The sequence below is a fragment of the Drosophila rhopaloa genome, unplaced genomic scaffold (assembly GCF_018152115.1).
Source record: "Drosophila rhopaloa isolate 14029-0021.01 unplaced genomic scaffold, ASM1815211v1 contig_115, whole genome shotgun sequence".
NCBI classification, from domain to species: domain Eukaryota; kingdom Metazoa; phylum Arthropoda; class Insecta; order Diptera; family Drosophilidae; genus Drosophila; species Drosophila rhopaloa.
The window spans coordinates 5,557,545-5,585,176 of record NW_025334990.1 but is presented as its reverse complement, the minus strand read 5'-3'; the positions used below and the strand labels follow the sequence as shown (position 1 = coordinate 5,585,176).

The 27,632-nt window shown below is 40.7% G+C and overlaps 1 protein-coding gene and 1 long non-coding RNA gene across 3 annotated transcripts in view; one reads left to right on the top strand and one right to left on the bottom strand.

Moving 5' to 3' along the window:
• LOC108044302 (GTP-binding protein Di-Ras2) overlaps positions 1-26,747 on the bottom strand; it is a 37,337-nt gene extending 10,590 nt beyond the window's left edge. The window contains exons 1-4 of one of the 2 annotated variants that reach the window (XM_017123277.1): positions 26,511-26,747; positions 11,076-11,562; positions 2,106-2,273; positions 1,188-1,297 (exon numbers count right to left, since the gene is read on the bottom strand). In XM_017123277.1, the coding sequence (XP_016978766.1) occupies positions 1,188-1,297; positions 2,106-2,273; positions 11,076-11,240 (443 nt within the window). In that variant the 5' untranslated portion in view covers positions 11,241-11,562; positions 26,511-26,747. Of the gene's footprint in view, positions 1-1,187; positions 1,298-2,105; positions 2,274-11,075; positions 11,904-26,510 lie in introns of those variants that run through there. The other variant, XM_017123278.1, reaches the window with a different exon arrangement.
• Positions 3,572-4,160, top strand: LOC108044304. Its single transcript, XR_001769293.1, has 2 exons — positions 3,572-3,667; positions 3,745-4,160. It is a non-coding gene; the product is annotated as an uncharacterized LOC108044304 (long non-coding RNA).
• Positions 26,748-27,632: the final 885 nt, after the last annotated feature.

Below are 27,632 nucleotides of genomic sequence, written 5' to 3'. Positions count from 1 at the left end.
AAATGTATGTCCAAATTCTTATAAAGATTGCACTGTTTATATGTCCATCCATACTTTAACATAGAAATAAGACACTATAATAAACACAATGTTTATCTGAACATAAATGTCCCCAAATATTGCATAATTCAAAACGTTCTGTGTTTTTTTTTATTTTTTATTTGAGAATGTCAGATTGTGACTGGAACCAGACAAACTCATGGGTATTTGCCCTTTGTATTACACAGGTAAACATAAATCAGCTACTGCCACTATTAATCAATCGTCTGATAGCCCTCAACATTTCCCCAGAGCATCTTTCGAACAATTCGAAGGCAGCCAAGTTGAAGGACCTCATGCATATGTGCATATAGAATGTCCTGACTGTTTAGTATTCAAAGACCACTCGCTGTGATACTCTAACGTATCACTCATACGTACTGTTGGTCTCAATGGACAATCGACCATTGAATTCCTACATGACAGCAACACCGTTTGCGGCACAAAATGGCCAATTAGGAGCTATTATGGGGAAACATCATCTGCGAAAATAGCTAGTTGCCATGCTTCTCCTGATGCAATTTTCCGCTGGTTGCACTTAGAAAAACAGATTTTATAGTTTAGATAATGCTCTTTGAATTGTGGCTGAGTTTAATTATTTTGTCGTTTTAGTTTAAAGAGACTTTTGTCAATGAGAAAATTTTAAGATAAAGATAAAATCTAGTAAGTGGTTGTTATCCATTTCCTGACAGATTCGGAGGGCGATTGACTAAATAGTTATAACTTGTTCTACTTTTCATTGTGTAATTCTGGTTGCAACACTTTTTCAGGCCAACAAATGGCATTTAATGAACGACACAGCCCCTTTCGTGGACAATGCAACTGATTTCGGTGGAGCAACTCCCTTTCATGGCCCGCTGTCACGCTTTCTGTCGCTTAATTTCATTTCTAGCAATTTAATTGCGCCGCTTGCTTTTTGCCGTTTGCCATTGCAGCTTTTCTGGGGTGGCCAGAATTTATGGCTCTTTTTTAATTCCACTTTGTTGCGTTACTTATGAAAATTGCAGCTGTTTGGCGGTTTTCGTGGCTTTGTGTGCCGGGCTTTGTTGCACAACTTTTGGCAGTTGTCCCCTAATTGCTGTCGCATGCAGCAGCTGTTGCGCATTTTTATGCCAGCCGTATTTTGTGAAATTAATGTGAGGACTTACCGTAAGCGCGGCAGCTCGCAGAACACCCAATCGGTCACCTCTTCCAGCTTGACCTCTCTGTGGGTGGTGGCTAAGTCGGCCTTGTTCCCGGCGATCACAATGGGGATGTCCTGTGGGTCGAAAGGGGAATTAGCAGTGGTACTCGGAGCGGAACAAGCATCCTTGTGCCCCCGAAATCGGGTTCGCACACAAAGCGTATTGTGCTATAATTGATACTCGCCCACAATGGCGGCTGAAACCGTGAAAGCGCCTCGCAAAACAATAGCAGTAACTATCACATAGTGGTTGAACATTGCTATAAACTATGTTCCATACTGGTTTCCGAATCTATCTTGTATTAAGAAAATATAAGCCGAAACTCAAAGTGAACCGAAATGTTTAAATTTATATACTATTGCAGTGGTTATTATAGTTGCAGTTATTTATGTACTATATATGGACGGAAAGGTATCTTGTATCTTGCAAATATGGTCTTAAAGTTAAACTTAAAAGAGTAGAAAATAATATTCAAATAATCTTTTTAATCTGAATATCGGATGGTAGTTTATATTTGATCTAAAATTCTTAAAGCGGATAAAAGATTTCTTTTAGAAAATCTAATACTAAACATTTTAGGCGTTGTCCTTACATAATCTCTTCTTTGCTTAAATTGGGTTATTTTTTGTTGGTTTTCCTTGATGAGGTTTCATGGGTACCTTTTGCTTTTGAAAGCCGACCCACTGTGCCGTGTTTGAACCAGAGCCCAGCAAAAAGCCTAGAAACGCTGCCTCTTGGCTTGACTGCTCCGGCTCAAAGGGCAGCAATTATAATTGCTTTTCGGACTGCGGAGGAGTGCAAGTTCAGCACTCGAGCCTCCCATCCTTCATCCTCCGCTGATTACATACAAATTGCAGGAGTGCAGTTGCACAACCAGCTCACCTGAAAGTCGCCGCGTTGTTCCCGGATCTCCTCGAAGCACTGCTTAACACACTGGAAGCTGGGCGCCGATGTTGCCGCGTAGACGAGCATGAACGCGTGCGCCGTGGCGATGGACAAGCGCCGCATGGCAGGGAATTGCATGTCACCCGACGTGTCCAAAATGTCCACCTGCAAAGGACCAGCAGAGGGTACAGGATAATGCAGAATAAATTACGAATAATTAAATTTGAATGGCCATATACGGGCAATAAACTGCCACCAATTTGAGATCGCCTTTCCCAGCGGTCGCGGTTTTTAATTGACCCACCGCAATGGCAGGTCATTAACATTTCATTTAAAAGAAAATATAATTTTTAAAAACTTTCCTTTTAGGAGACTTGAATAGCATGAAATTATTTATATACATGTGTAAAAGTATACAGTGTAAAAAAATGTTGTAAATTCTATAGTAATAAGAAAGAAAAGCTAACTTCGGGCGGAGCCGAAGTTGATATACCCTTGCAGAATATTCTGTAAATTATATTCTCCAAAATTATTCATATGATGCATTCTTAATACTCATAAAAAATCCCAACTTCCTAATTTTAAAAAAACCAAAGTTATGGCATTTCCAATCGTTCAGTTATATAGCAGCTATAGGATATGGTCGGCCGATCCTTATGAAATTTGGTAGGTCGAATTGATTGGCCAAAAATAAAACCCATAGATTCCTAACTTAACAAACACCAAAGATAAGCCATTTCAGATCAATCAGTTATATGGCGGCTATAGGATAAAGTGGGCCGATCCTTATGAAATTTAGTAGGTCGGATTAATTGGCCAAGAATAAAATCCATGGAAAATCCCAACTTCCTAACTTTACAAACACCAAAGTAATGGCATTTCCGATCGTTCAGTTATATGGCAGCTATGGGATATAGTCGGCCGATCCCGGCCTTTCCAACTTATATACTGCGTGCATAGGAAAGAAGGGTGTGTGCAAAAGTTTCAATTCGATATCTTTAAAAGATAAACAGACAGACGGACAGACGGACATGCTTAATAAGTTGCACAAGAAACGATGGCAAAATGTTTCGCAAAATCGACATAACTTCATTGTTTTTAGTAATATAGGAATTGAAATTATGCTGATTAAAAGTTAAATTACTGTCTTTTAAACATAGAATAGCTATTGTACATTTATAATTCCAATAACTAAGCTGTACTTTAGAAGAAAATAAATCTTCCTTTGTGAATAGGATGACCTTCAGATATTTATTTTCTTTCAGAACGATTCAGAGCGATCTTGGGCCAAAATCTCGATTACTTAAACTACCTGCTTTGCTGCATTTGAACAAACTTAGGTAGAAATGGTAATTAAGGGTTTTTTCTTAGATATTTTCTTGGAAAATGTAGAAGCAGGTAACAAATTGTAGATTTCTTAAGTATCCTAACGCATGCTATAAATAGCTAGACCCTCTGGAAAACAACTTAGTTGCAGGAATACCTTCAAGAATCTTTCATATACTCGTAGTCTTACTCCCAAATTACGAGCCAATCACAGTAGCAAAATGAAATTGTTGGTAAGCCCTGATTTACTTTTAGGAATATTTTTTTAAACAAATTAAAAATTTAATTTAAACTTCCATTTGATCTTTAGATTGCCTGTTTGTTTGTTCTGCTTGCCATTTCGTCGGCTGCTCCCCCATTTGGATCACACGTGGGGGATAGAGTTAAAGAAGGAGCCGATTGGCTCACTCCAAATGGAGAACAAATAGAATCGAAATTATCAGCAGTGCCGTCAATGAAGCCAGGGAAGGAAATATGGGCAATATACTCCGGTCTTTCTGGTTAGAAACATACCTAAAAAGTTTAAAGTATTTATGTTTTTTTCTTTGTTAAAAAAAATCTTAACTCAACTAACCATAATGGACCCTTAATAGACCATATATCTAACATACTTTATATGGACACCACATGGGCTGTATTACAAATAAACAAACGTATTTCTTCACATTTCTATTTGGAATTATGATAAGTAATACAAATAATAAACAGAAAATATTTAAAAGAAAACCGATTTTTATTCTTTATCTAGAATTAAATTTTTTTATCTGGAATAAGTTTGATGACCCGCAATTTTACTAGAATTAATTGGCTTTTAAGCAGTTATTCGATGATGATGTTTTGAATCTTCTTTTCATTGATGCTTTGCACTAGTTTGAATTGTCTACTTTGTGTACTTATGAGTGGAAAAATGTTGGTATTTTTGTTGAAACTCCCAATCATAGATACCGCACAATTTTATAGAATCCATTGGCACTGCCACATGGACTCCTGATCCTCGAACTTTTGACGGCAGAATATTGTTGACGTTGCAAGCGATGCTCCATACCAATCTGAAGTATCGCAGTTTGATGTGGATTATTATGGCAATATACTTTTTTCGAAGCTTCGGCACAGCTGCTACTTTCTTTTTGGAAACGGAAACTGGAGTCATTTGGGACCTTAACATCGCCGTCCTCGAAATCTTCGGGGGCACATGGACAGCGAAAATGCACTGCAGATTTAAGCATGGGTATCTCTTGATTGGGGATATTTACTACAAGTACTTATTTCGAGACAACTTTCTCTACTTTTCGACTAGACTCCTTGGCAGTCTGATGTTTCCTGCAACAATTGAAAAATCCGCTACGCTTCGAGGATTTCTTATTTCTCTATTTGAGCCCTGGGCCTTATGGCTTTTCAATAATTCACTTTGTGATTTTTTTTATCAATTTCAGGTTTATTTTCTTGAGGAGGCTTTTCTTTTTTTTAAAAACATAGAAATCCACTAGATCTTGATGAAGGTGATTCCTTATTTGGTTTGTGCTTTTCTTGTGGACTTTTCCCTTTTGCTTGAAACATAGAAATCCACTATATTTTGAATGTGATTTCTCTATTGGTTTGGTTTTTGGGAATTTGGTCTTTTTGTTTAAAACATGCAAATCCACTTGATTTTGATGGAGATTTCTCTTTTGGCTTCGAATTTTTTTGGGTATATTTTTCCGCTTGCTTAAGACAGCTAAATTCACTCGATTTCTTATTTCTCATAGGGATTTCATCTTCAATATGACCAATAAAAGGGCAACCTTCAGAACATTTACGTTGTATTTTTTTTTATTCTTTGAATTTGTGAAAATTTTCCAAAACATGCTTGTCGTAGCTTTTCAACATGGGGTTTGTTAAAAGTGGATTATGCCTATTTTTAACAAAAATGTGCTTGCTTACCAGGGCTAATGTATACTACTACGTTTTCTATGGATCCGGTGTTTCTTTTCACTTTAGTTTTACAGCGACTACAATATTTCTTGATTGCCTGACGATCGCTTTGAAGAGGAACATATCTCTTGCAGGCCTTTGTTATGATCTTATCGTCTACATATACATCTGATCTTTCACTGTTTTGACGACTTGTATTTCTTTGTTTTATTTTAAATCGACGAAGATCGGGGAAGAGAACTTTTTGACGATTGGGGCAATCTACAGAGCATAAATACTGTTCATCTCGATCCATTGATTTTCTCCATTTTTGTTGATTTTTTTCAGAGCTTTATCATGGGCATAGGCCGCATTCCCATTTTAATTTGTGTTATCGGGGCAATCTGAAATTCCATAAACTTTTTTTCATATCGATTTTTATATAATGCTTGTTTTGAACAACTCCATTTAATCTATCTTGGCATTTTTATTAACGCAGACTTTGAAATTATTAGCTTCTTGTTTTATACGATTACTTCTATCGGTGATTGAACGATAACGCTGGCAATTATAACAATCATTGAATGTCCTTGTCTTTAACATTTCGTTCTAGACGGTTGGTTTTCTTTCCTTGTACAATGACTTTCTTTCAGAATGGACTCTATGCGAGGATACATTCATATATCCAGTTTCGTTCGGTGCAATATAAATACTTTTTTTATCAGGACATATTGGATTTTCACACAATTGTTTGTCGTATTTTCATTTTGGTCCGACTCTATAAGAATTGTCGGCATAAGATTTATATACGGTTTTTATTGATGCATTCTGGGTTCTCACAAACTTTGATATCAGGTTCTTCATACCTTTCAGTTTTTATACCCTTGCAGAGGGTATTATAATTTTGGTCAAAAGTGTGCAACGCAGTGAAGGAGACATCTCCGACCCTATAAAGTATATATATTCTTGATCAGGATCACCTCCTGAGTTGATATAGCCATGTCCGTCTGTCCGTCTGTCCGTCTGTCCGTCTGTCTGTTTCTACGCAAACTAGTCTCTCAGTTTTAAAGCTATCGAATTGAAACTTTGCACACACCCTTCTTTCCTTTGCACGCAGTATATAAGTCGGAACGGCCGGGATCGGCCGACTATATCCTATAGCTGCCATATAACTGAACGATCGGAAATGCCATAACTTTGGTGTTTTTAAAGTTAGGAAGTTGGGATTTTCTATGGGTTTTACATTTGGCCAATCAATTTGACGTACCAAATTTTATAAGGATCGGCCGACTATATAGTATAGCTGCCATATAACTGAACGATCGGAAATGCCACAACTTTGGTGTTTGTAAAGTTAGGAAGTTGGGATTTTCTATGTGTTTTGTATTTGGCCATTCAATTTGACGTACCAAATTTTATAAAGATCGGCCGACTATATCCTATAGCTTCCATATAACTGATTGATCGGAAATGCCATAACTTTGGTGTTTGTAAAGTTAGGAAGTTGGGATTTTCTATGGGTTTTATTTTTGGCCAATCAATCCGACCTACCAAACTTCATAAGGATCGACCGACTATATCCTATAGCTGCCATATAACTGATTGATCGGAAATGCCATAACTTTGGTGTTTTTAAAGTTACGAAGTTGGGATTTTTTATGAGTATTAAGAATGCATCATATGAATAATTTTGGAAAATATAATTTACAGAGTATTCTGCAAGGGTATATCAACTTCGGCTCCGCCCGAAGTTAGCTTTCCTTTCTTGTTTATCTTATACCCTTGCAGAAGGTATTATAATTTCAGTCAAAAGTTTGCAACGCAGTCAAAGAGACATTTCCTATCCTATAAAGTATATAAAATATATTCTTGATCAGCATCACCATATGGTGAAATACTATGGAATTTCGGTTTTAATTAAACTATGATCGAACGTCTATATCATATAGCTACAATAGAAAAATCGAAAAATAAAAAAAAATAAGATGAAATACAATTCTTATTTTGGTGTTTTTCTGTTTCTCAAAATATTTATTTGAGACATAGCTTCATTGCTTTCAGTAATATAGGAATAGAAATGTTTTGTAATAACTGCAAGGGTATATAAACATCGGATTGCTGAAGTTTGCTTGCTTTCTTGTTTTTTCTTAATTTTTTTTAGTCACATCTTGCATACTACTTTTAATGAAGTGCTTTTTAAATGATTTGTACATGGAGAGCGAAAGGGCGACGGAGTCGATGGTGGGTCCTGGGTCGTGACTCCTGTCTCGCGGCCGATCAATGCCCACTTGATGGCAACTAATCCCCGTGTCAGCATCTGTTATGTTGTGTATATCGCCGCGTGGCTTACGTGTTATACATTGAGAGCGACCCAGAATGTCAATAGCTTGTTAAAGCCAGGCAGCCAAAGAGCCGGAGGCAAAGCCAACCGTTTAGTCCTGTCAGTATCATCTTCTTATACCCTCATCCTGCTCTCTATCGACAACCCTGGCCATTGTGACGCAAATTTGTAACGAATTGTTTGGCCGAAATGAGTAAACTTTATTAAAAACACTTTACAGAATGACACAATTTATATTTTCGACACCATTGCTCGTCGGTCAGCCATTGTTCGCTGGCCCCGGCTTTGTTCGACCATCTATGTTTATGGCATCAAATTCGTCCTGCTGTGCCGCACATCCACGAACATACACAAAATTGCTTTTAAAGAGCAGAAATGGTTTAGTGCAATGTAATGTTCCCGTTTGATGGCCACACGCTGCTCCGACAATCAGTCACAGCGGGCTGCAGGCTCTCCTTGTTTGGAAAGGGGATGTCCTTTGGGCGAGCAGCCTCGCAAATTGTCCAGGTGAAATTGATTTGAATGCACCTGGCCGTCGGTACACTGCACCTAAGGTGGCCGGGAATAAATCACTTTAAGCTTTAGTGACAGCTCCCGAGTGGAATTCAATCTGGGCCTGCCCGCCGAACCGAGCTAAAGTAATGGATGTGCACCCCATCGGTCGCTCTAAATGAAATTAATTAAATCGAAGTATGTCCTGACTTCAGGGGAGCACTGGCTAAATCCTGGCAATGGCGTCGCCACCAGGAGTGTCAGTGTCGCCAAACAAACTCTCGGAATCAATTTGGCCAGCTTCCAGCGATGATAATGACGGCGGCAGCGCTCAGCTCCCTCCAGCCCACCTATTAATCAACTTTCAGCTCAACTTTTGTTCGCCAAACATGTGCTCGTGGTGTAAGACAAGTTTGAACAGCGTATAATCAGCTTCACCACCGAGGAGCGAGGCAGTGAATGATGTTCCATCAGAAGTTTGCTCTGGCACGACATGGTCGTAAGGATGCCTCGAAAGGCGGCTGTGATGACTGCTTTTATAGATATCTTTCCGGATTGTTAACCACACCCATGGTTATTCATAGCCGCAGATTAAGATCCGATTAAAGTAATGCATAGCAGTTATCAGTTTCCGGTATATTTCCCCTGGCACGACAAGTTATTATCCATTAATTGCCCCTTCTTAAGTGGCACCAATCCGGAATTTCTTCCACGGCAGCACTGATGACTCGACCGGCTGGGAAGTGGGCCACATTTTCCAAGTTGTTTCCGCTGTTTTGAGCGTGTGCAAATTTGATTAATGAGCCTCCGCCCACACGCTGCCAGTCAGCTTGTTAGTCAATGGGACAAAGAGGAGGGAGCCCCAAACTATTCGAACAAGATTGCCGTAAGTACATTTAAATCAGTAAGGATTCATTCGTTCAATTTGTGTTTTCATCTTCAATATATGTAATCATGCTGAGCTGTGGCCCCGGGCAGAGCTCCTCTGAAACCACCGACCCCACAGACCACGAACCACTTCTGCCCGACTCACTTCGTTGCAAATAGGCTTTTGGGGAGCTTCTCAATTGCCAGGAGACCAGAAACACACGTGTCTTGGCTAATACTTTGCATATGGAGCGTAATGTCCTTGCTGCCGGCGGAGTCAGATACTGTGCAAATTCTCCAGACATCCAATTAGTAGATTTCCACCTAATTAATGGGATTAAAGTTCCTGGCGAGCTGATGACCACAACCGTTATTGGGTTAATGAAGTATCCCATAACTACTGGTGGTTTAAATTATCCAGATAAAATAAACTTCCAAGAAGGCCAATTGAAATACTAAATGTGGGATAAACTCAGGTTCTCAACGAGAAGTTCAATTTTCTTTAGGTAGACTTTGTTTTTGCAGGAAATGGCTTTCATTTAACATTTTGAGTAGAAATCTATTTATTGTATTAACACAACAAATTTCTCTGAGCTAAGTTTATTTTCTGTTACTTCAAGGGGCTAAACACTTCAGCTTTTTATCAACCATTATATAAATTATGATTTTGAATCAGAACTATAGATGTTTCTAATTTAAAATTAGACAGATTAAGGCTTCAGGAAAAAAGTAGTAGTTTTGACCAAAATTATAATACCATCTGCAAGGGTATAAAAATTTAAACTTTGTTTACGGAGTAAATCAATTAAATTAAAATCGGGCAATAATATCATATATCTGCAATAGAAACGATGGCAAAATGTAGCGCAAAATCGACATAGCTTCATTGTTTTTAGTAATATAGGCATAGAAATCGAAATTATGCTGATTAAAAGTTAAACTACTGTCTTTTAAACATAGAATAGCTATTGTACATTTATAAATCCAATAACTAAGCTGTACTTTAGAAGAAAATAAATCTTCCTTCGTAAATAGGATGACCTTCAGGTTTTTATTTTCTTTCAGAACGATTCAGAGCGATCTTGGGCCAAAATCTCGATTACTTAAACTACCTGCTTTGCTGCATTTGAACAGACTTAGGTAGAAATGGTAATTAAGGAATCTTTCTTATATATTTTCTTGGAAAATGTAGAAGCAGGTAACAAATTGTAGATTTCTTAAGTATCGTAACGCATGCTATAAATAGCTAGACCCGCTGGAAAACAACTTAGTTGCAGGAATACCGTCAGTTTGCACATCACCAGGAGAGTCGCTCTAGCCATGTCCGTCGCAAACTAGTCCCTCAATTTTAATTCTATATTCCAAGAAATTATAACTTTGTTGTTTTTAACTTTTTTTTTGGTTCGTTGAGATTTGGTAATATTTAAATATTATGGAATTACGGTTTTAAATAAATTAAAATCGGACAACAATATCAAATAGCTGCCAAAGAAACGATGGCAAAATGCAGCGCAAAGTCGACACAGCTTCATGGTTTTTAGGCATAGAAATCGAAGTGTAGGCGGTTTGTAATAACTGCACGGGTATATAAACTTCGGCTTGCCGAAGTTTGCTTCCTTTCTTGTTATAGTATAAATTTATTTATTGTTCTGAAAACACTTAATTTGTCTGAGTTAGATACATTCTTTGTTAATCTAACTTGCACAACACAGCTTTAAAATTTTTCCTGCCTTTACTTGTTAAAATTGTTGTATTTATTAAATTAAATGCCTTGCAATGTTCCCATTTCTTTCGAGCTTCAAATGAAAAAGAGCAAAGAAAGGTACTTCGTTTTACCGGGCATAAATTATTCTGAGTAGAGCTGATGTTTTCCAGAATTAAAGGAAAAATTTTCTTGCGATTGCTGAGTGCACTGCCGACATTTAAACCCGTATAAACAAATTACAGCGAAATGTCAGCAGGCAAAGACAAAAAGCGGGCACACACTGGGATTCGCTGCGTGGGTTTTCAGACTTAGTGCATTGTGACCGGATGCAGAGCAAAGGACTCACCTTTAGTGTGACGCCCCCCAGGTCGTACTCGCGATTGTAGAGATCCTCGACGGTGGCGCGATATTTGTCCGTGTAGGTTTTGAACAGGAAGCGCTTCACAATGGAGCTCTTGCCCACGCCGGCACCGCCCAAAAGGACGAGGCGTATGCGCTCCAGGTCCGCCATGCTGTTGGCCGCTTTGTCGACACGTCCTGTTTAGAAATCTGGTGTCGTCGAGTGGACTGCTCTTCAGCTTCGTTTGCCCTGTAGTGGAATGCCTTGGATTTGTTTGCTCCCTTGGCCTTAGCGCTGCATTATGCCGGATTTGTGTGCGGGGGCATTATAAGTCAGAACACTTCCTCGATTTCCGCTGCGAGCTTAGTGTTTTAGTAACACTTTTACTCTGGCCATTACCATTACATAGGCAAACGGCAGGAGGGACGACAGCAACCACCAACTAGACTTCCGGCCGGGCAACTTCCGCTTCCGTTCGCGAAGTAGTGTGACTCTGTGAATGCAAATAAAAGGAGTGAACTTTAATTTATAATAATATGCTCCATTATTAAGTCTGGGGTGGTGCACTTGAGGATTAACTAAGGACACAACGGCCTTGGCTGTAAGATTTATATTTGGAGTGTATTATTCCTTAATTAGTTCAATTGAATCCTTTATTAAAAGACTAAGTTTTCTATATTTGTTTGAGAAACTTAGAGAGTATATTCAAGGTTTTAACTTTAGTTTTGACCTATCAAAGTTATATACATCCTTTATTTAAAAACCTAGGTCTTTGAGACATTTTGTATAACATTTTATGAATTACTACCCAAACAATATTCTTAGTTTCAACCAATAAAGCCACATTTTCCATAATTTTGCCTTAAGGTATTGCAATTTGGGTTTCAAAACTGAGTTTCAGGTTTCGCCGGCAACTTTGCATCCCATCCATTTCTGTTTGCTGCCTCTGATTGGCCGTGCCAAAGGAAGCGCCGCCGCTCGGGCTCAAAGTATCTGATAGTGCAGTGCATGTAATCATAATCTGCTCACGTGCTCGCCCCACAAATCAGATAAACATATGAGAGCGCTCGGCATCCGGAGGCCATGCCAAATAGCCCGGCATCGATACAAACTAGGACCAGCCAATTCAAGTGGCTTTCCCCCCCAGATGCAATCCAAATAAGAACCGAAAACGTATGCCCCATAAAGCAATAGACAAACACAGCGAGCGATGGAGTGGGAAATGCACAGGCAAAGACTTCCTTTTCTGCCCCTGGATGAGTTTGTGATGTAATGTGCTTGGCAATTCAATTTGCCAGCATCTCTGAAGTTCTTAAAGCCAGCCATTGGCACCTGTGCCATCAGGTTCGGGCATCCATCCTCCGGCATTCTCTTGCCCCGTAATTGCAACTTAATATAATTAGGTTTTCCTGGTAAATGCAATTTATTGCCATCAACTGCACAGATTGCTGCTGCTGCTGCTCATGAGTGGGCAAATTTCGTTAGACGCCTAACTGGATGGGTGAGTTCCCACCCGCGTGCAGATAATAACGATCAATTTAAGAGTGCAGACTGCATCAGCTCCTAATTATTCCGGGGCTAATGAATTCGCACTAAAAACTAACAAATTGCTCCCCCGATGCGGATGCTCTGGCCAGAGATGTCGCCACCTGCAGAAATGTGAACTTTTCCGCACAGGTGGTTTATGGCCCAATCACCTGGTGGAGTTATGGACTAGCTCATTTTCACTTGGGGTTCTTAGGGGGCATTGGCTGAGCAGCAAGGAAGATAAATAGCTGCTTGGATTTATGACATTTATATTAGGGAGAAGTAAAGCTTTAAGGCGCATTTTCCTTCCCAGTACTTGAATATTTCCCCTCTACTTATTGTAGCCTTGAATGCAAACTTAGAGAAGAATATCTAATGCATGTGAGGCTCGCCACAGGCGTAGCATCGTATTTTTAATACCTCGTCCTGGTTGGGTCGAATTTCTAAATGCAAAAACCACCTGAACTTGTGCCGCTCTCTTGTCGACAGGCATCCATGCAAATTCACAACTATTTACATTGCGCTCAGGATAATTTTTAATGAAAAATCCACCAGAACGGAAAATGTTGTTGTTCTCAACAGCAGCATACGAATGCATATTAATTTGCATATAGTTTAGGCAGGCGGCCTGCAAAAAACAGAGAGTATACGCCATGTGGGACATTCTGTTTGCAGTGGATAATGCAATGTGAAGTAGCGCAGGTACGGATGCTTCACATGAGCGGAAAGCGTGCGGATAATGACATAATTGGATGGAAAAGAGGGGGGGAGGGAATTTCCCACGGGCAGACTAAATTAGAAAATTTAAATATCAATATTAAAACTCGGTGCTCTCACCAATTCCACCCCCTCAGGACTCTAGTTGAAACATGTCCCACGATTCCCGGGCCCCCAAAGCGCAAACTTTCGCACACGCAACAGCCTTGGATATGTTTTTCTATACAAAAATTTAATTAAATCTACTAGGCCCACGCCGAAGACAACTGCCAACAGCTGTGGAAAACATAAAAGAATTGCTTACCCAGGCCAAAAGTTTTCACTTTACATTTTAAAGCAAGCTGAAGGAGCGAAACTTGAATTAATTTTTCTGTTTTCCACAAATAAAAAGCGTTCCTGTTGTTGACATTTTTTGTTTTTATCTTCCCGGTAGCGGACCACGGACTACCGAAACATGTCATCAACAACTCAAAGGGCAGAGACCCTTTAAAACTTTTCCGAAACGTGTTTGCTCCAGCAGCTCAGAACTGCAAGTTGCCAGCACAACCACCGCAAAAAAAAGGGAGGAAAAAATAAAGAAATCGAAAGCAGCAAATTGGTGTTCCCTTTTTTTCATTCGCTTTTCTGGAAATCAATTTATGTTTTTGCCCCTGCGATTATTGGGAATGTGTTCAGCTGGCTTTTGTGGTGCCGGTTGAATATGGAATCATAGCCCGGAAAGAGCCAGGAATGGAGGAGCTTATGTGTGAAGTGAAGCATCTTATTGATTAGTTTCTTAAAGTATGAGATCTGGCTAAGAGCCCAAGCTTCTTGCCAAATGCATTCCTAGGCTCGGAGGCATTTAAAATGTCATCAAAAGCACATTTGCCTGTTGCGAAAACACTAGGACACTTCTGCACTCAAGGACGATCTGTGAGCAATGGCAGGGGACAGCATATACATATGACACGATAACAACCGAGCACTGTGGCTTAAAGACTCAACTGGCCCGAAGGGGATTGGGGCCAACGAGACAAAGGGACAGCCGGGGGAATTCTAAACTTTTATACCCATGGAGACAGACGGACCACGTCAAACAATATGTGCGAGGGCAGCATTTATAAATATTTATTAGCCGCATTCCAATGCGTCCTGCAGCGCTCCGAAGTTGATTAAAATGCCTCAGATACCACAGGGAGATCAAAAGTTGCTCTAACATATCAAAAAAAAGTCCGCGAAAAGTTGCCAACTCTCGTATGGTTATTAGTGTGTATATCTGGCATGAGTGGCACTTCCGCTTGATCGCTCCAAACATCCATGTTAACCGCTTTTGTTGCAGATGATGGACATGTGCGTTAACCTTCCGCCATCAACTGTCACACAGTGAGAAATTTTAAGCATAAAGCTTACAAACTTAAGGTCGGACTATGATGGGCATACCGAAAACTTGTTTTCCTTTTTACAAAATTTACCCACTAAAAGCTAATGTTTCCTTCTGTCGCTTTAATAAAAATTAAATTTTGCGATTGATTTAGTTTTTTGATAAATATAATATAACACATGCCAAAGGACAACAGTGTCTGTGTCACGGTAATCGAACCCTTAACTTTGTGTTTTAGTCAGTTTGTTAACAAAACGACACCAATTAAAAAACTCTTTAGATGCAAAATAATAAAATATTTTTCACCACAAATTTAAAACGTGCCTAATGCTTTTCATTGTATATTTTTGACACATAGCTCACATGGGTGGGGATTAGGAGGTTCAATCCCCACTCGGTCAAAAAGTGAAAGAAAATATGGTATTAAAAATGTATGCTACTGAAAATTTGTTTTTAATCCCAACCCCACAACAAAATCCTGAGTCCGCCACTGTGCAAATGGAGGTTACCCCTTTCACATCGAAAAACTATAAGCAACCCTTTTTACTATCGTTACTTTTCTGAAAAGTTTTATGCTCGGTATTCGTAGAAATAAAGTATATGTATTTGTTGGAAAGTATGTTACGCTTAAAAGTTGTAAGTATATATATTTATATAATTTATCCGGAATATCTGAATCTTAAAGAGGTAATAAGCATGTATTAAAAGTATATACCCAAAAAACTATTCCACACATCTTTAAAGAAAATTTACTATGTACAACACTTTTTGTTGATTATTGGGTATCTCGAAGTCGGAAATCCCGACAATAGAGTTCTTTCTTGTTTGCAATACTTTGCATGTTGCCAACTACAGTTTAACTATAGTTACAACATAAACACCAACTTGAGTAATTATAAAGTATTTTATTTAACAAATGGCTCCCGCTTACTAAGTAATAGCTAGTAGTTTTCCGTTTGGGTTGGCTTGAAATTTACTCAGCCAAAACTTCTTAAGTGACTTGAAATTCTCTGGTCAGCCGCAAGTTATTGCCAAGTGTGTTTTGGTTCAACTTGATTAGTTTGCCATTTGTTAATGTAAAGACCACAAAATTAAATTTATTTAAGGCTTACGGTAATTTGTACCAAAAATTGCCAACTTTATTGGGGTTTGGCCTCAAGGACTTTCAACGACTATAAAGTGTTACATTTTATATGTGATTAACTTTTGGCATGTGCTGTGCTCGTGCTGTGAGCTGTGGCTTTTGTGGTGCTTAAATCATAAAATACGCTTTTATGTTGCATGCCAATCGTCGCGTCATTTGCCATCTGGCGCCAAACAACCATACATGCAAAGGAATTAGCCCTGTTTTGAGAAACTCGGGGATTTATTGCAATGGTTTTGAGCTGCTAATAGGCCCGAAAACGACCACAGCGATAAACAAATGATTTTACGACTCTGATGCTGGTTGGGCCTGGAAACCCTGCCACATAATCACACCCCTTCACCTCCCCACACATCGCGTTTTGACCTCTTGCCCAATCTAGGGGCAGTTTTAGTTGGGGGCAGCACCGGCTTAACGATTACAAAGTGGCGTCGCTAAATCTGGGCCACCAGGCGTTGCGTTTAACTGTTGATTACTGCGATGATGACAGCTCTTGATTGTCTCCCTGCCTCCTAGCCTGTAATCCTGAACACCTTTCACGCCCCCACACTCATATTTCCCTCGCTGCGTACCCTATATAAATCTCTGGTATGTTACAACTCTGCCTCATCTTGCTACCAAGGTTAGTAACATATTAAATATATATGTAGGTGCTATACACTTAATCATTTACTTCATATCTTTATACTCTTTATACTCTATCTATCATGCAAGAAAGAGTGTGGACATCGCAATGTCAACATGGTTGTTGATTACTTTATACTTTTAAATACAATTTACACATTTTACTGTGTTCACAGAATTAAATTTACACATTAAAGTCAATACTGATTTTTGAAGAATAATTATATTAATAATAATTATATTCACAATTTTGTTCTTGATTAAGAATTAAGAATATTAATCCTTCCCAACCTCTCTTTTCTTGTTTATATGTTTCCAAATCTTAAACTTTACTAGACCAAAAATTTGAAAAAACAAATCTGCTTAAGTTTGGTAATGCTATAGACTCTATAAGTATATAAAACAAAAAAGTTATAATTTTATTTTCCTTTTTTCCCGATTTTTCCTATGATATAGTACGCCGATCCGACCCGTTCAGTTTTATATACTACCTGCAACAGAGAAAACATCTTTTGCATTCAAATAGTTTTAAAACAGAGGGACTAGTTTGCACAGAAACGGACTGACAGTCGGCCACGGCTAGTTCAACTCGGGTGACTATGCGATATATAGAATGTATTATTGTGTCGAAAATATGACTGAAATTATAATACCCTTTGCAAGAGAAAAAAAATATATATTTTCAGGGTGAGTAGCTCTTGTATAACCCAGTCATATGCGTTTGTATGTTATTCTATTTACTGCTCGTCTAGCGAGTATAAAAATATGCCTATATTCGTGAAGGGATGAAATTTAACATAACACAGAGGACCAACGTAGCGAAAACATATCTGGTCTAACCAATTTCATGGTGGAGGCGACGCATTAAAGCCTTTTTCTTTCTGGCTCAATGGCGTGCAGAAAACGGGTCACTAACTGTTACTTATTTATACTAATCACGGCAAATTGCCGCCGAGGAGGGCCAGCTAAAAGGCTGAAATGGAGTGTTAGGGTGCCAGAGTCCCCTGTGAAATGGCGGGCAGAGAACAACGACAACGCCTTTTATCTGTTCGACTTAAGTGTTGTGAGAAACTTTGTTGAGGTATCTAAATATAGAAGGCGACGGCGAGGGCGAGGTTGAGGTCCTTTTGACCGCCCGGCATTCGGGCAAAACAATTTGCACTTGAACTGAGCTCATTATTCCACCGTCGATCCTGTCGTGTTCTTAATGAGCAAACTCTGTGGGGCAAAAACTTAGCTGCAGGAACAACAAATTAGTTGCAGCAACCGGAATCTGATGCAAATTGGCAAGCTTGAGCCGAGCCATGTGGCAGGGAGCTCGACTAATTGGACAATGGGAACAGAATCGGAAACAGAAACAGAAACAGGATCAGAGCCAGAGCCAGAGCCAGAATCAGGAGCATTGCATGAAAGTTACCTAATCGACTTGGCCAGGAGTGACATCAAAAGGCGCTTAGCCTTTGCGTTTTATCGACTCGATTCACTCGTTATCTGCAGCTGCACTCTATCGCACTCTAATCGAGTTCGGTGCGATTTCGCAATCAAGAAAAGGTTCCGCACGCAAATTTTGTAATCGACTTTACGCTGATGAGGTCTGTGAGATGGCTGAAAAGCGGATTCAATAAATTTGATTGCAACCGAAGCGTGAAAAAGCCAGCAAGGCAAAAGCTGCCGGCACTAGGATCTACTCGCTGACAAAAAAAGGTCAGGCAGTCTGCAACCGCGAAGCTCCGCCCGCTCACACGACCCTCGGGTCACAGAATCCCCGGCTAATGGCTAAGCAAACAAGCCAAGGACGAGGACCAGGATAGCACCATCAAGGGTGTGGGTAAATTAATGCAAAAACTTAATCAGGCGCGAGGAAGGGGAAACGACTTGTGGGGGCGTTGGCGAGGAGCAGGTGCAGATAGCTGGCGTTGGTTGCAGCCGGTCTCCAAAGGGGTCGTCATCGATTGTCAACATCTGGCAGGGCCACAAATTAAACACAAACAGACCAGAGACGACGAGACAGCTGTGGGACCACCCGCTCACTCCTTTCAACTTGTACTTTGGCCAAAAGAGTGCAAGCAATGCGCCTGATTGTCATCGCTATTGGCAGTTGCTAGTGATGCTAATATCCGGTCTTGTACGAAATAAGTAATCTGAAGGCCTTACATCGTCATACTGGACAACAGTCTTTTTCGGTGCAGGCCTGAGGGCATTATATTATTTTGTTTATATTGACTATTTCTGTTTTTAACGCGTGGCAGTTGCTGTCCATCTATTGTGTTGGTTGCTATCACAAACGGTAGAAAAACTAGTTAGCCTCATTAAATTTCTTGGTTGTTAAGATAAACATGACTTCTAAAGCACATATATTTTTTCTTATGCTTATAACATAAAAAAGTGACATAAAAAGCTAATAAATTGCTATCTATTGTTAGGCATCTCAAGGATACTTAAAATTGAAAATCAACTATACACTAAGGTGTCGAAGTTTTTTGCACTCCTTCGAGTTTATCAGTGAAGTGGTGAGCTTTATATTTTATTTAATTTTAATAAGTAGAAAAGTGACTAAGCTAACAATTCTTTATTATGAAATGACAGAACCGCTTCTTTAAAATCCTTTAAAGGCAGCAAATAAAATTATTTAATTAAGTGATACAAGTTATAGGGAGAAGTCATAAAAGATATAATTGTACCCATTGTCCATTAACGTTCTCCTGAAAACCCAAAAAACCGTATAAAATAACTAAAAAAAAAGAGAAAGGGAACATATTATCAAAATTTAATAAGAATTATTGCCTGGCCAAGAAAAAACACGAAAAGTGTACCGAATAAAATGTACCTAGCCAGTTCCCACCACAGCTCGTTACCCATCCGCCCTGTTGGCTGGGGAATCGAAGTAATGTCTGGATGGTTAGAATCCTTTGACTGGCCACGTTCCATGCAACAGCAACAGCAACAGCTGCAGTTGCATTTGCAATGACAGTGGCAGACTTGCCACAGTTTTCTCGGAGGAGGATTCGGGGCACGTCTGCCCCGGCCGTTTGTGGGTTAATCGCATTGCCAGCCAGCAAACACGACGACAATGGCTTTGCCTTTGTGTGCAGACGCGTCTTGGCGTCAATTGATTTGACTTGGCCCGATTCTGACCCACTTGGGGCCACTTTCCCAGCACGGGTAAAATGGGATTGCGTCTGAGTGTGCGTTCGCTCGGCAATTTTGGCACTTCATACGGGTTTGCTTAGTACTCGCGTCTATGTCAAGAGCGATAAAAATTTATAAGCTTCTCGAACGGCAGCACCCAGCCGCCCTGCAAATTGTACTCCGCTGCCGAACAATTTCACACTTGGCACTTGATCTGAATTTATATGCATGTTTTATTCGAACTGTGAATAATTGAAACAAATGTGGGAAAGCCATCACAGCCATAAATTTCCATATATTTATGCCCGAGGTATATAAAAATGGAATGCAATTGCTGGCAAATAAGAATCGCTTTTTAGAGCATAGATAAGGACAGATCTCGAAGGGTGCCAGCATAGTGTAATAGAGCAAACTTTAACCCATTTTTCGAGCTCCTTTATAGCATATTTATTTACGATTTTCCTCTATAATATTTACTTTGTCAATTTAATTTACTCCGCATCCTGCCTTCTTTATGTTTAGCCATGCACGTCTCCGCAATTCCGAAGAGCAAGACATCCTTGGTAAATTTCAATTAAAATGGGAAAATCTGCACTATCAAAAAAATGCACACCAACACAAAGTCAGCTTTCACGCGAAAGGGAGAAAGCAAAACAAGGGAGAATTGGAGTGGGAGTCATGCGTTGGCGCTTTTGTTAAATGCTAAATATCTGGCTGGATATAAATTGAGCTTATTTATCAAAGTTTTAATTAAAAACTTCATAGAAGAACTCTCCAAATTGCTAAGTGTGTAATTACAACTGTGACGACGGCACAGCACCTCAGTGGCCCGGGAAGCCCAGATCTCAGATCTTGAACCGGAACCCAAGGTGGAGATGGGGCAAGGACGATGAGGGAAATTTCAACGTCATCAGCCTTAATGTATGCAACAAATAAAATTCACACAAAATTGAATTAGACTTAATAAACACGAATGCCGTGGGACGTTGGAGAGGAAATGGAACTACGCAAACGCACAAAGGACGAAGCGACTGAAAATCAACCGGAAACAAGGAAAAGTACCCCGAGAAGATGAAGACGGAGATGGAGGACAAGTTCAAGTTGTCTAGAACGTAATAGAGAAGCAATGCAAAGGCAGATTCATAAAGCACGCAACGCGCGCTTTACGCGTGAGTGGGTTCGGAAAATGGAGAGAGTGAAAAGCGGGGAAACAGCGGAAACACGAGCAAACAACCAGCACAACAAAGAGGCAGGGGTGAGCGGGGGAAAACGGAGCGCTGCGACACGGTGAAAAATGTTAAAAAGAAAACGGAAAGAAAAATCACAAACAGCATTCCCGACATTCCAAACCCGGAGACCCAGAAGACCGAACTCACAGCACGCCAGGAATCCCAGATCGTCCATAGAAAACTTACTTCAGCTAATATATACGAGGGTCTGTCGAACTTTGAAATTTCCAAAACATATATTACGCATACGTCACGTTGTCCCAGCAATGTGACAAACGACTAATGGGCAGCCCGAAAAGCTGGCAATCAGATCAGCCAACACACACATTTGGCCTAATGAGCACATCTCCGGCATAACCTACTTTGTTTCGTATCATCCGCAACGTCCAACCATCCAACGTCAGCGGCACAACAAAGTGGGCATAATTTGATTAGGCCTCTTGTCATACTACCGTATATACGGCTTCCTTTGACGAGATTCCAGCGATGCCGCCTCACGGCCTCAAACTTTCGCAAAGTGTAGAGCGACCTGGGAATGAGCAGCACGCCGCGCCTTCAAAAGGCCGCCGGGCATTGACAGAGCGTTGCGAAAGCCAACAAATTGACGGACAGAAGGACTGAAGGACTGAAATACTGGCCAACTGGCAAAAAGCGCGTACGCAGGAGTTGCCACGGCCGCTGGAGGAGATATAAAATAAATTGCGGAATGCCAACAAATAAAAATTTATAAGTGTAGGCACAAAAAACCCTCCAGCCAGCCAGCCAGCCAGCCAGCAACCCCACCATCAAAACGAACCCACGTCGACCCGACCCAACTTCCTGGACACGCTCCACCTAGGCCAACATTTCCCTTGTCAAGGACGACAGAGCCGGGACGATTATAAAGAGATTTGTGTGTCTGCGACTCGGTTGAAGTTTTTTCAGCCGTTGCGGAGGAAGAAAAATCCCGAGGAGCTGGAAGGCAAGGAAGTCGCGTCGCAAGGACAAAAGAAACGGAGCAGATTTTGCCTGCCCGGTCTGATGAGGCGCTGATGACTGTCATCATAATCTCGATTAACATAATAATATACGTTATCTTTATCGGCCCTGATGATGCGCCCGATTGCCTCCTACTTTCTCTTTTGGCCACATTGTTGCCTAATTTTATCCTTCGGCCCCCAAATTGCCTATCAGGTTGCCGATCAGATTTATTTTTTATTCCTCTTGCGTTTGCCCCTGGCGATTTGAAATTAATTGCTTTATCAGCCCATAAAAGCTGGTCAGATTTGTCATGTCTGAGGTGGGAGAATTGGCAGGCCGCGGTTTGCAATCGATTTTCGAATAACACTTAGGCACTTTAAATGTTTAAAAGCTGAGCGATGAAAAACGACCTCAATTTGATATTATCATCGCGGCTGGAAAACCAAAAACGCAAAAAATGGCAGCTAAACTTTAGAAAATCCACTCGAGCCGTACTGCAGTGGTATCCGAAGGGGGTGAGGGGGGGTTGACGGATATACGAACTTATTGATTGCTCTGCCTCAGAGGCTGCTGCGCGGTATTTGAATTGAAAAATGGGAAGCGGCCAAATGGCAACAAAAAGGGGCAGCCGGTTGGCGGAAGTTTAGACGAGATTGACTATGGACCAAGCGCGTGGATTGGGGGACACACGCCTATGTATATTGTGAGTGATTCACTGAGGCATATGCTGATGGCGTTTCATTTTTCCCCACATAAATCCTGCGAGTTTGTGCAACCCTTCGACTGTTCTGACAGTCTGCTCATAAGAATGGGGATTTGACAACAACTAAGCCACTTTTTCCTCATCTTTGCTAAGCGATGACAGCAATATATGGACTTGCAGGATATTTCGTCTTCATACAGTGTTTCGTTTGGCCTCACTGAGTTTGACACTTTGAAATTGAACCGAGTCAAGTTTTGGTTAGAGTGTTGTTCCGTAGAGTCTGCGGTGAGTTATCATTCGCCTCCTTTTGGGAATGCACTTGGCCAGGCAGTCCACATCCCCACCCCCACCCTGTGTTGTCTTCGGTTTTGTTTTGGCCTTGTCTTTAGTTTTGATTTTCCACTTGATCGAGTGCAAACTTCGGGCTGCTTCCCCGATCCCCTGCTCACTCAGGCGTGTTATCAAATTATAAACAATTTCAGCGTGAATATGCATTGTTAATGCGACGGAATTGTTCACGTTAATTAGGTTGCAGCGCAAAGAGCCAGAACAGCTCCCCACTGACCGCTTTGGTCCTGCAAATCGTGGGCTCGTGGCCGTTGGTGTCCTAGATTAATTTCCTGTTTGAAGAGAACAATTTCCACGAAACGGTGTCTTGAAATCGCTGTGCAATTAAAGTGAATTGCTCTACATAAATATATAAATATGCTGAGCTCAGGTGCACGTGGCATGCTTTATTTTTACCCATTATATAATCCAGTTGAGGAGCTTGCCACAAGCACGTTCCACCCTTTTCATTCCGATTCAGTTTTCCTAGTAGTAGCAAATGCGAAATGGGCATTTGTCTCAAAAGTTAAAATTGCTTTTAATATAATACGATTTCTGTTTGCTTTGGCATGCTTCGCATTCCTTGAATGTTTCGCAGTTTTGTTGGCCAGCATTTAATGGTCATTAAGTGCCTTCAAACGTGTCCCATCGCCCGGGTTGTTGAGACAATTTTGTACAATAAAAATTCAATAAAGCTGGAGAAAAGGGGCACTCCAAGCGGTTGGGGAAAAGCCAGAGACCAAAAAAAGAGGAAAATCCGTAGGACCATAAAATCAGCACAAAACCCAAACACACATCACCATCGAGATGATAATCATGGCCAAAGAGTGGAAGACAACAAACATGGTCCAGCACTTTAATCAAATGAGACCGCAGCATCAAGAGGCTGTTCACCCACAAGTATTCCGGCCGTGTGTGTGCTAAAATTTCAATGAAGCCATTGGCAGCCAAGAGGCCCAGAAGTGCTGCCCGGAAAAAAGAGCAAAAACTATTAAAGTAAGTGGAAATGGAGGCATTAAGGCGGAAACACGAACTCACACATTGGGACATGGGGTGCGTTGTCAAACCAAGTGGAAGCTTTGAACCTTTTATGTGCTTTTAATTTTAATACAACAAAAAGGCAAAGAAGAACAAAACAATTTTCCAGGCATTATGTTTTGCCATTTTTGCCAGCATTTAGTTGCCACTTTGGGTGCCATGGCCCGACCCTCCTGCTTCTCCCCTCTCGTATGCATTTTCAATTTACACTTTGCATACGGATTGCAATTCACGCCAGCTGTCGGCATTCTCAGGGATAAGCCTGTGCGTACCACAGTGCGTATGCGCGATGTGAGAATACATAAGGCACAAGCCTTAAGTAGGAAGCTCCTCCGCATGGCAGCCACAACAAATGGTACGTCCTCGAAGGTGTCAACTGCAACAACCAGAGAGCTCTACTATGCCAAAAGTATGAGCAACGCTATGCCCAGAGGCATTCAGTTTATCAATTATGCGAGTCAGATGTAATTAATAGCCTTCACAGACAAGCCTCAGCCTCACGGGATCCTTTGTCCATGACAAACGGCAACGAATGTGGTGGAATTAATGGACCACACTCAGAAGGCCTGACTTTAATATCAACTCGATCGGGCCGACAACGACACACACATAAACAGGGAGCGAAGCAATGCAAACTATGGTAAATGCCATCGCACTTCAGGCATCCGGTCTAGACTTCATTATGATATAGTGTGCGCTCGAGTCGGGTCCCCGAGGAGCTGCACAGCTGGCCCTACTTAAGATACAATAAAAAAAAGCAAGCATACCTTCTGGGGCATATCTGCATAGCTCTGCGTGTGTGTGTTTTATCCCCCATTCGCAGTTTGCCAGCAAAAACGTTTAATCTAGCATAAACATATGGAACATAAGCATTTACATGCGACTGTGTACATACATTAAGGGATGAAGGCGACAGGTGAGTATTAAAACCACCCCCTCCCATCATCTAAACCCCCCCACCCACCCCCCTTAATAACGGCTTAAAGAAGTCAAACTCGAATGGGCTTTAAAGTTGAAATTATTTATGCAATCTCGGAGGGAGTTGAGTAAACAGTTGCAGCTTTCGATTACCAAGAACTCCTGTATTCGTGCACAAAAAACGGAATTTATAAACCTTTTTTTTTGCGGAATTTCTGTTTACTTTTCTTTACCAAACAGAAATACTTGGAAAAACATTCGACAAAGAAAACAATTAGGCGAATGAATTTTGCAAAAGAAAATGTATAGGATAGGAAATATGAATCCAAATTAAAGATCTGATATTAGTGAAGTAGGGAATTCCATGAAATACTAAGCTCAGCGTTTCTGTGCATTCAAGTACTTCTAAGGATTCTCTTAAAAATGGAAACTGATTGTCGGTTCTTTAGAAATAACGGACTTTATTATTAATTTAATTTAATTCGAAATCCTCTTTATTGTTAATGAAAGTGAAAAACAGTAAAACATCAATATCGTACACTGTACTCATTTATTTAAGGAGATTATTAGGGGGTCTATTCATTTTGTCTCTTTGACAACCTTGTTCCACTTTATTTGTGGGACAGTTGATTTTTGCGTTTCATTAAATTTGTAATCTTTAATTGTGATATTTTATTGATATCTTATATATTTAATTATTGGCTAAAAAATAAAGAAAAACTCATAAGTAATATCACATATGTCTAGTGATCCTGATCAATGAAATGAAAAACATAATGCGTACAATTATAGAGCAGTGAATAATTTGTAGGCTTCGCATACACTGCAATTCAAAAGGAAAGCCAAAGCTTAAGCAAGAAAATTGGTTACAAGATTTCAAACACTGGTTATTCCACTCACATTTACTGGATTAAACTAGCTTAAAATCCCCATTCGGAGAAAAGGTAGGAGTTGATAGCCACAGTAAAGAATACAAAGTAAAATTCCCATAGAGCAGTTTTTTGATGGATGAAAAAAACATGGTAAAATCCGATTACGGACCCACAAATCCAGTGCACAAATGGATTGGGTATTGCCATCGGGTGCTTTTTGCACCTTCTATTTATTTGACAAATTTAGAATTTATGACGGACCCACACCGGGTGATGTTCTAGGGGTTCCTAGGGGATGCTTGTGCTTTCTGGCATGTGCGAGCTGTACAATCGTAATAAAAATGCACAACATGGCACAGCTCTCGTCCGCCCCATCCTCCTCCGGAACGGGACACACAAAAGGCAGATCTAAAGGCAACTTAGAGCTTACTAAGACATGTTAACTGCTGCGAGGACTCTTTGTCTCTACACCTTAAAAAAAAAGTGGGGGACAGAGCGAAACTTGCGGCTGCTACAAATTTAATGCGCTTACGATAAATTTTTATTATGCCAGCGAATGCTGCCGTTAAAATTGGATATTGAAGACCCCACCTAGGGATGGATATTGGGAGATGGGTGGTAGAGGGGGGTGGGTGAGGATGCGGCAGGATAGCTTGCGAAAAATTTGAATTTTCCGCCATAATCGTAACTTGTCCCCGTTGGCAGGCACTTTAAAGTCTTTACTTTTGCACTTGCACTCAGTACGTGCTTTGTTTTTTTGCCCTTGTTTATGCCTTAATGTGGCCATAAAATGCAGGAGTTGGTGGCCAAGTCGGGATGGGCGCAATCCGAATGACCGCACGTTCCTTACTAGGTCACTGGGATTTACTGAAAGTCCTGCTAGGCGGGCTTACCTGGCGTATACTTAATCACTTCGAAATAACGTTGAAATTGTGGGAAACTGCAAGTCGGCACGTGAGATTGATTAAATTTCTGATTTATGTTCTCCGGAATCACCCGCACACAAAGCCACAGACACTGGGAACACCACCGACCGAAGGACTAAAAATGTAACCGTCGCTCCTTACACTTCATTCAAAGTTATTATCCGTCGTCAGTAAGTCTCTGGGTTTTCGATGAGGACCGCGTGCGCTGCTATCATGCTGGGAACTGTTTGACTGCCAGCATGGAAAGTGGCTTTTATAGACGGATGGACAGGCCACCACAGTTTTGCCGCCAAGGCATTCAAAACACAACGTGTTGCAGGTCGTGGTTGCGACCAAAACAAACCTTCCAGCGCCCCATTACGCATGCGTCCTTGGGACAAACCAGAGGTCCTTGCTGCCATCAGCTGGGTTCAGAACCAGAGCTTTGGGCCGCAGACGGAGTCGAGGACTTCCCCTCGAACCCACTGGAAAGGTTGTAAGCTCGCCCCTCAGGCATTGTCAACTGAGCTCGTGGTTGGTAATAATTCCTCTGACAGTTCAATTTGAACTGACGCCCGCAAGTTTGTTTTTGGTTAAATTGGCATCTAATTATTGGTTGCCCGTCTTGGTAAAAACTTTAGTTTTATAAAGACCTGCCTTACATATCCGATCAACTGTAACACACTTGCCCATCAGATTGGCGAGCCATCACCTTTCACCTTAGTAAATTTGTTAGCCTCCTGTCCCTAGAGAACAACACTAAATACCAAATTGTTTGGACACGCACCTCAAATGGGAATTAAATCTGATGAGAGGCAAAGAGCTTTACATGTCAAGCAGAGATTTTCATTTAGATGCTTGCGGCTGCCTCGGCAAATATTGACATACAAATGTTAATTATCCTCAGAGCACATTTGCTCTGCCAAAAGGCAAACGAGGACCTGATGTGGCCGACGGGGCGTATGCTCGATAATTGTCGGACACGCCGAGGGTACTCGCCATTTATGGAGCAAGGCAGCTCGTTAATATTCAATAGCATGTATTAAATTTAAAGTGTTAACCAACTTTTGCATCGCCCCGGGTTGAGGACCATATACTGGCTGGGATGGC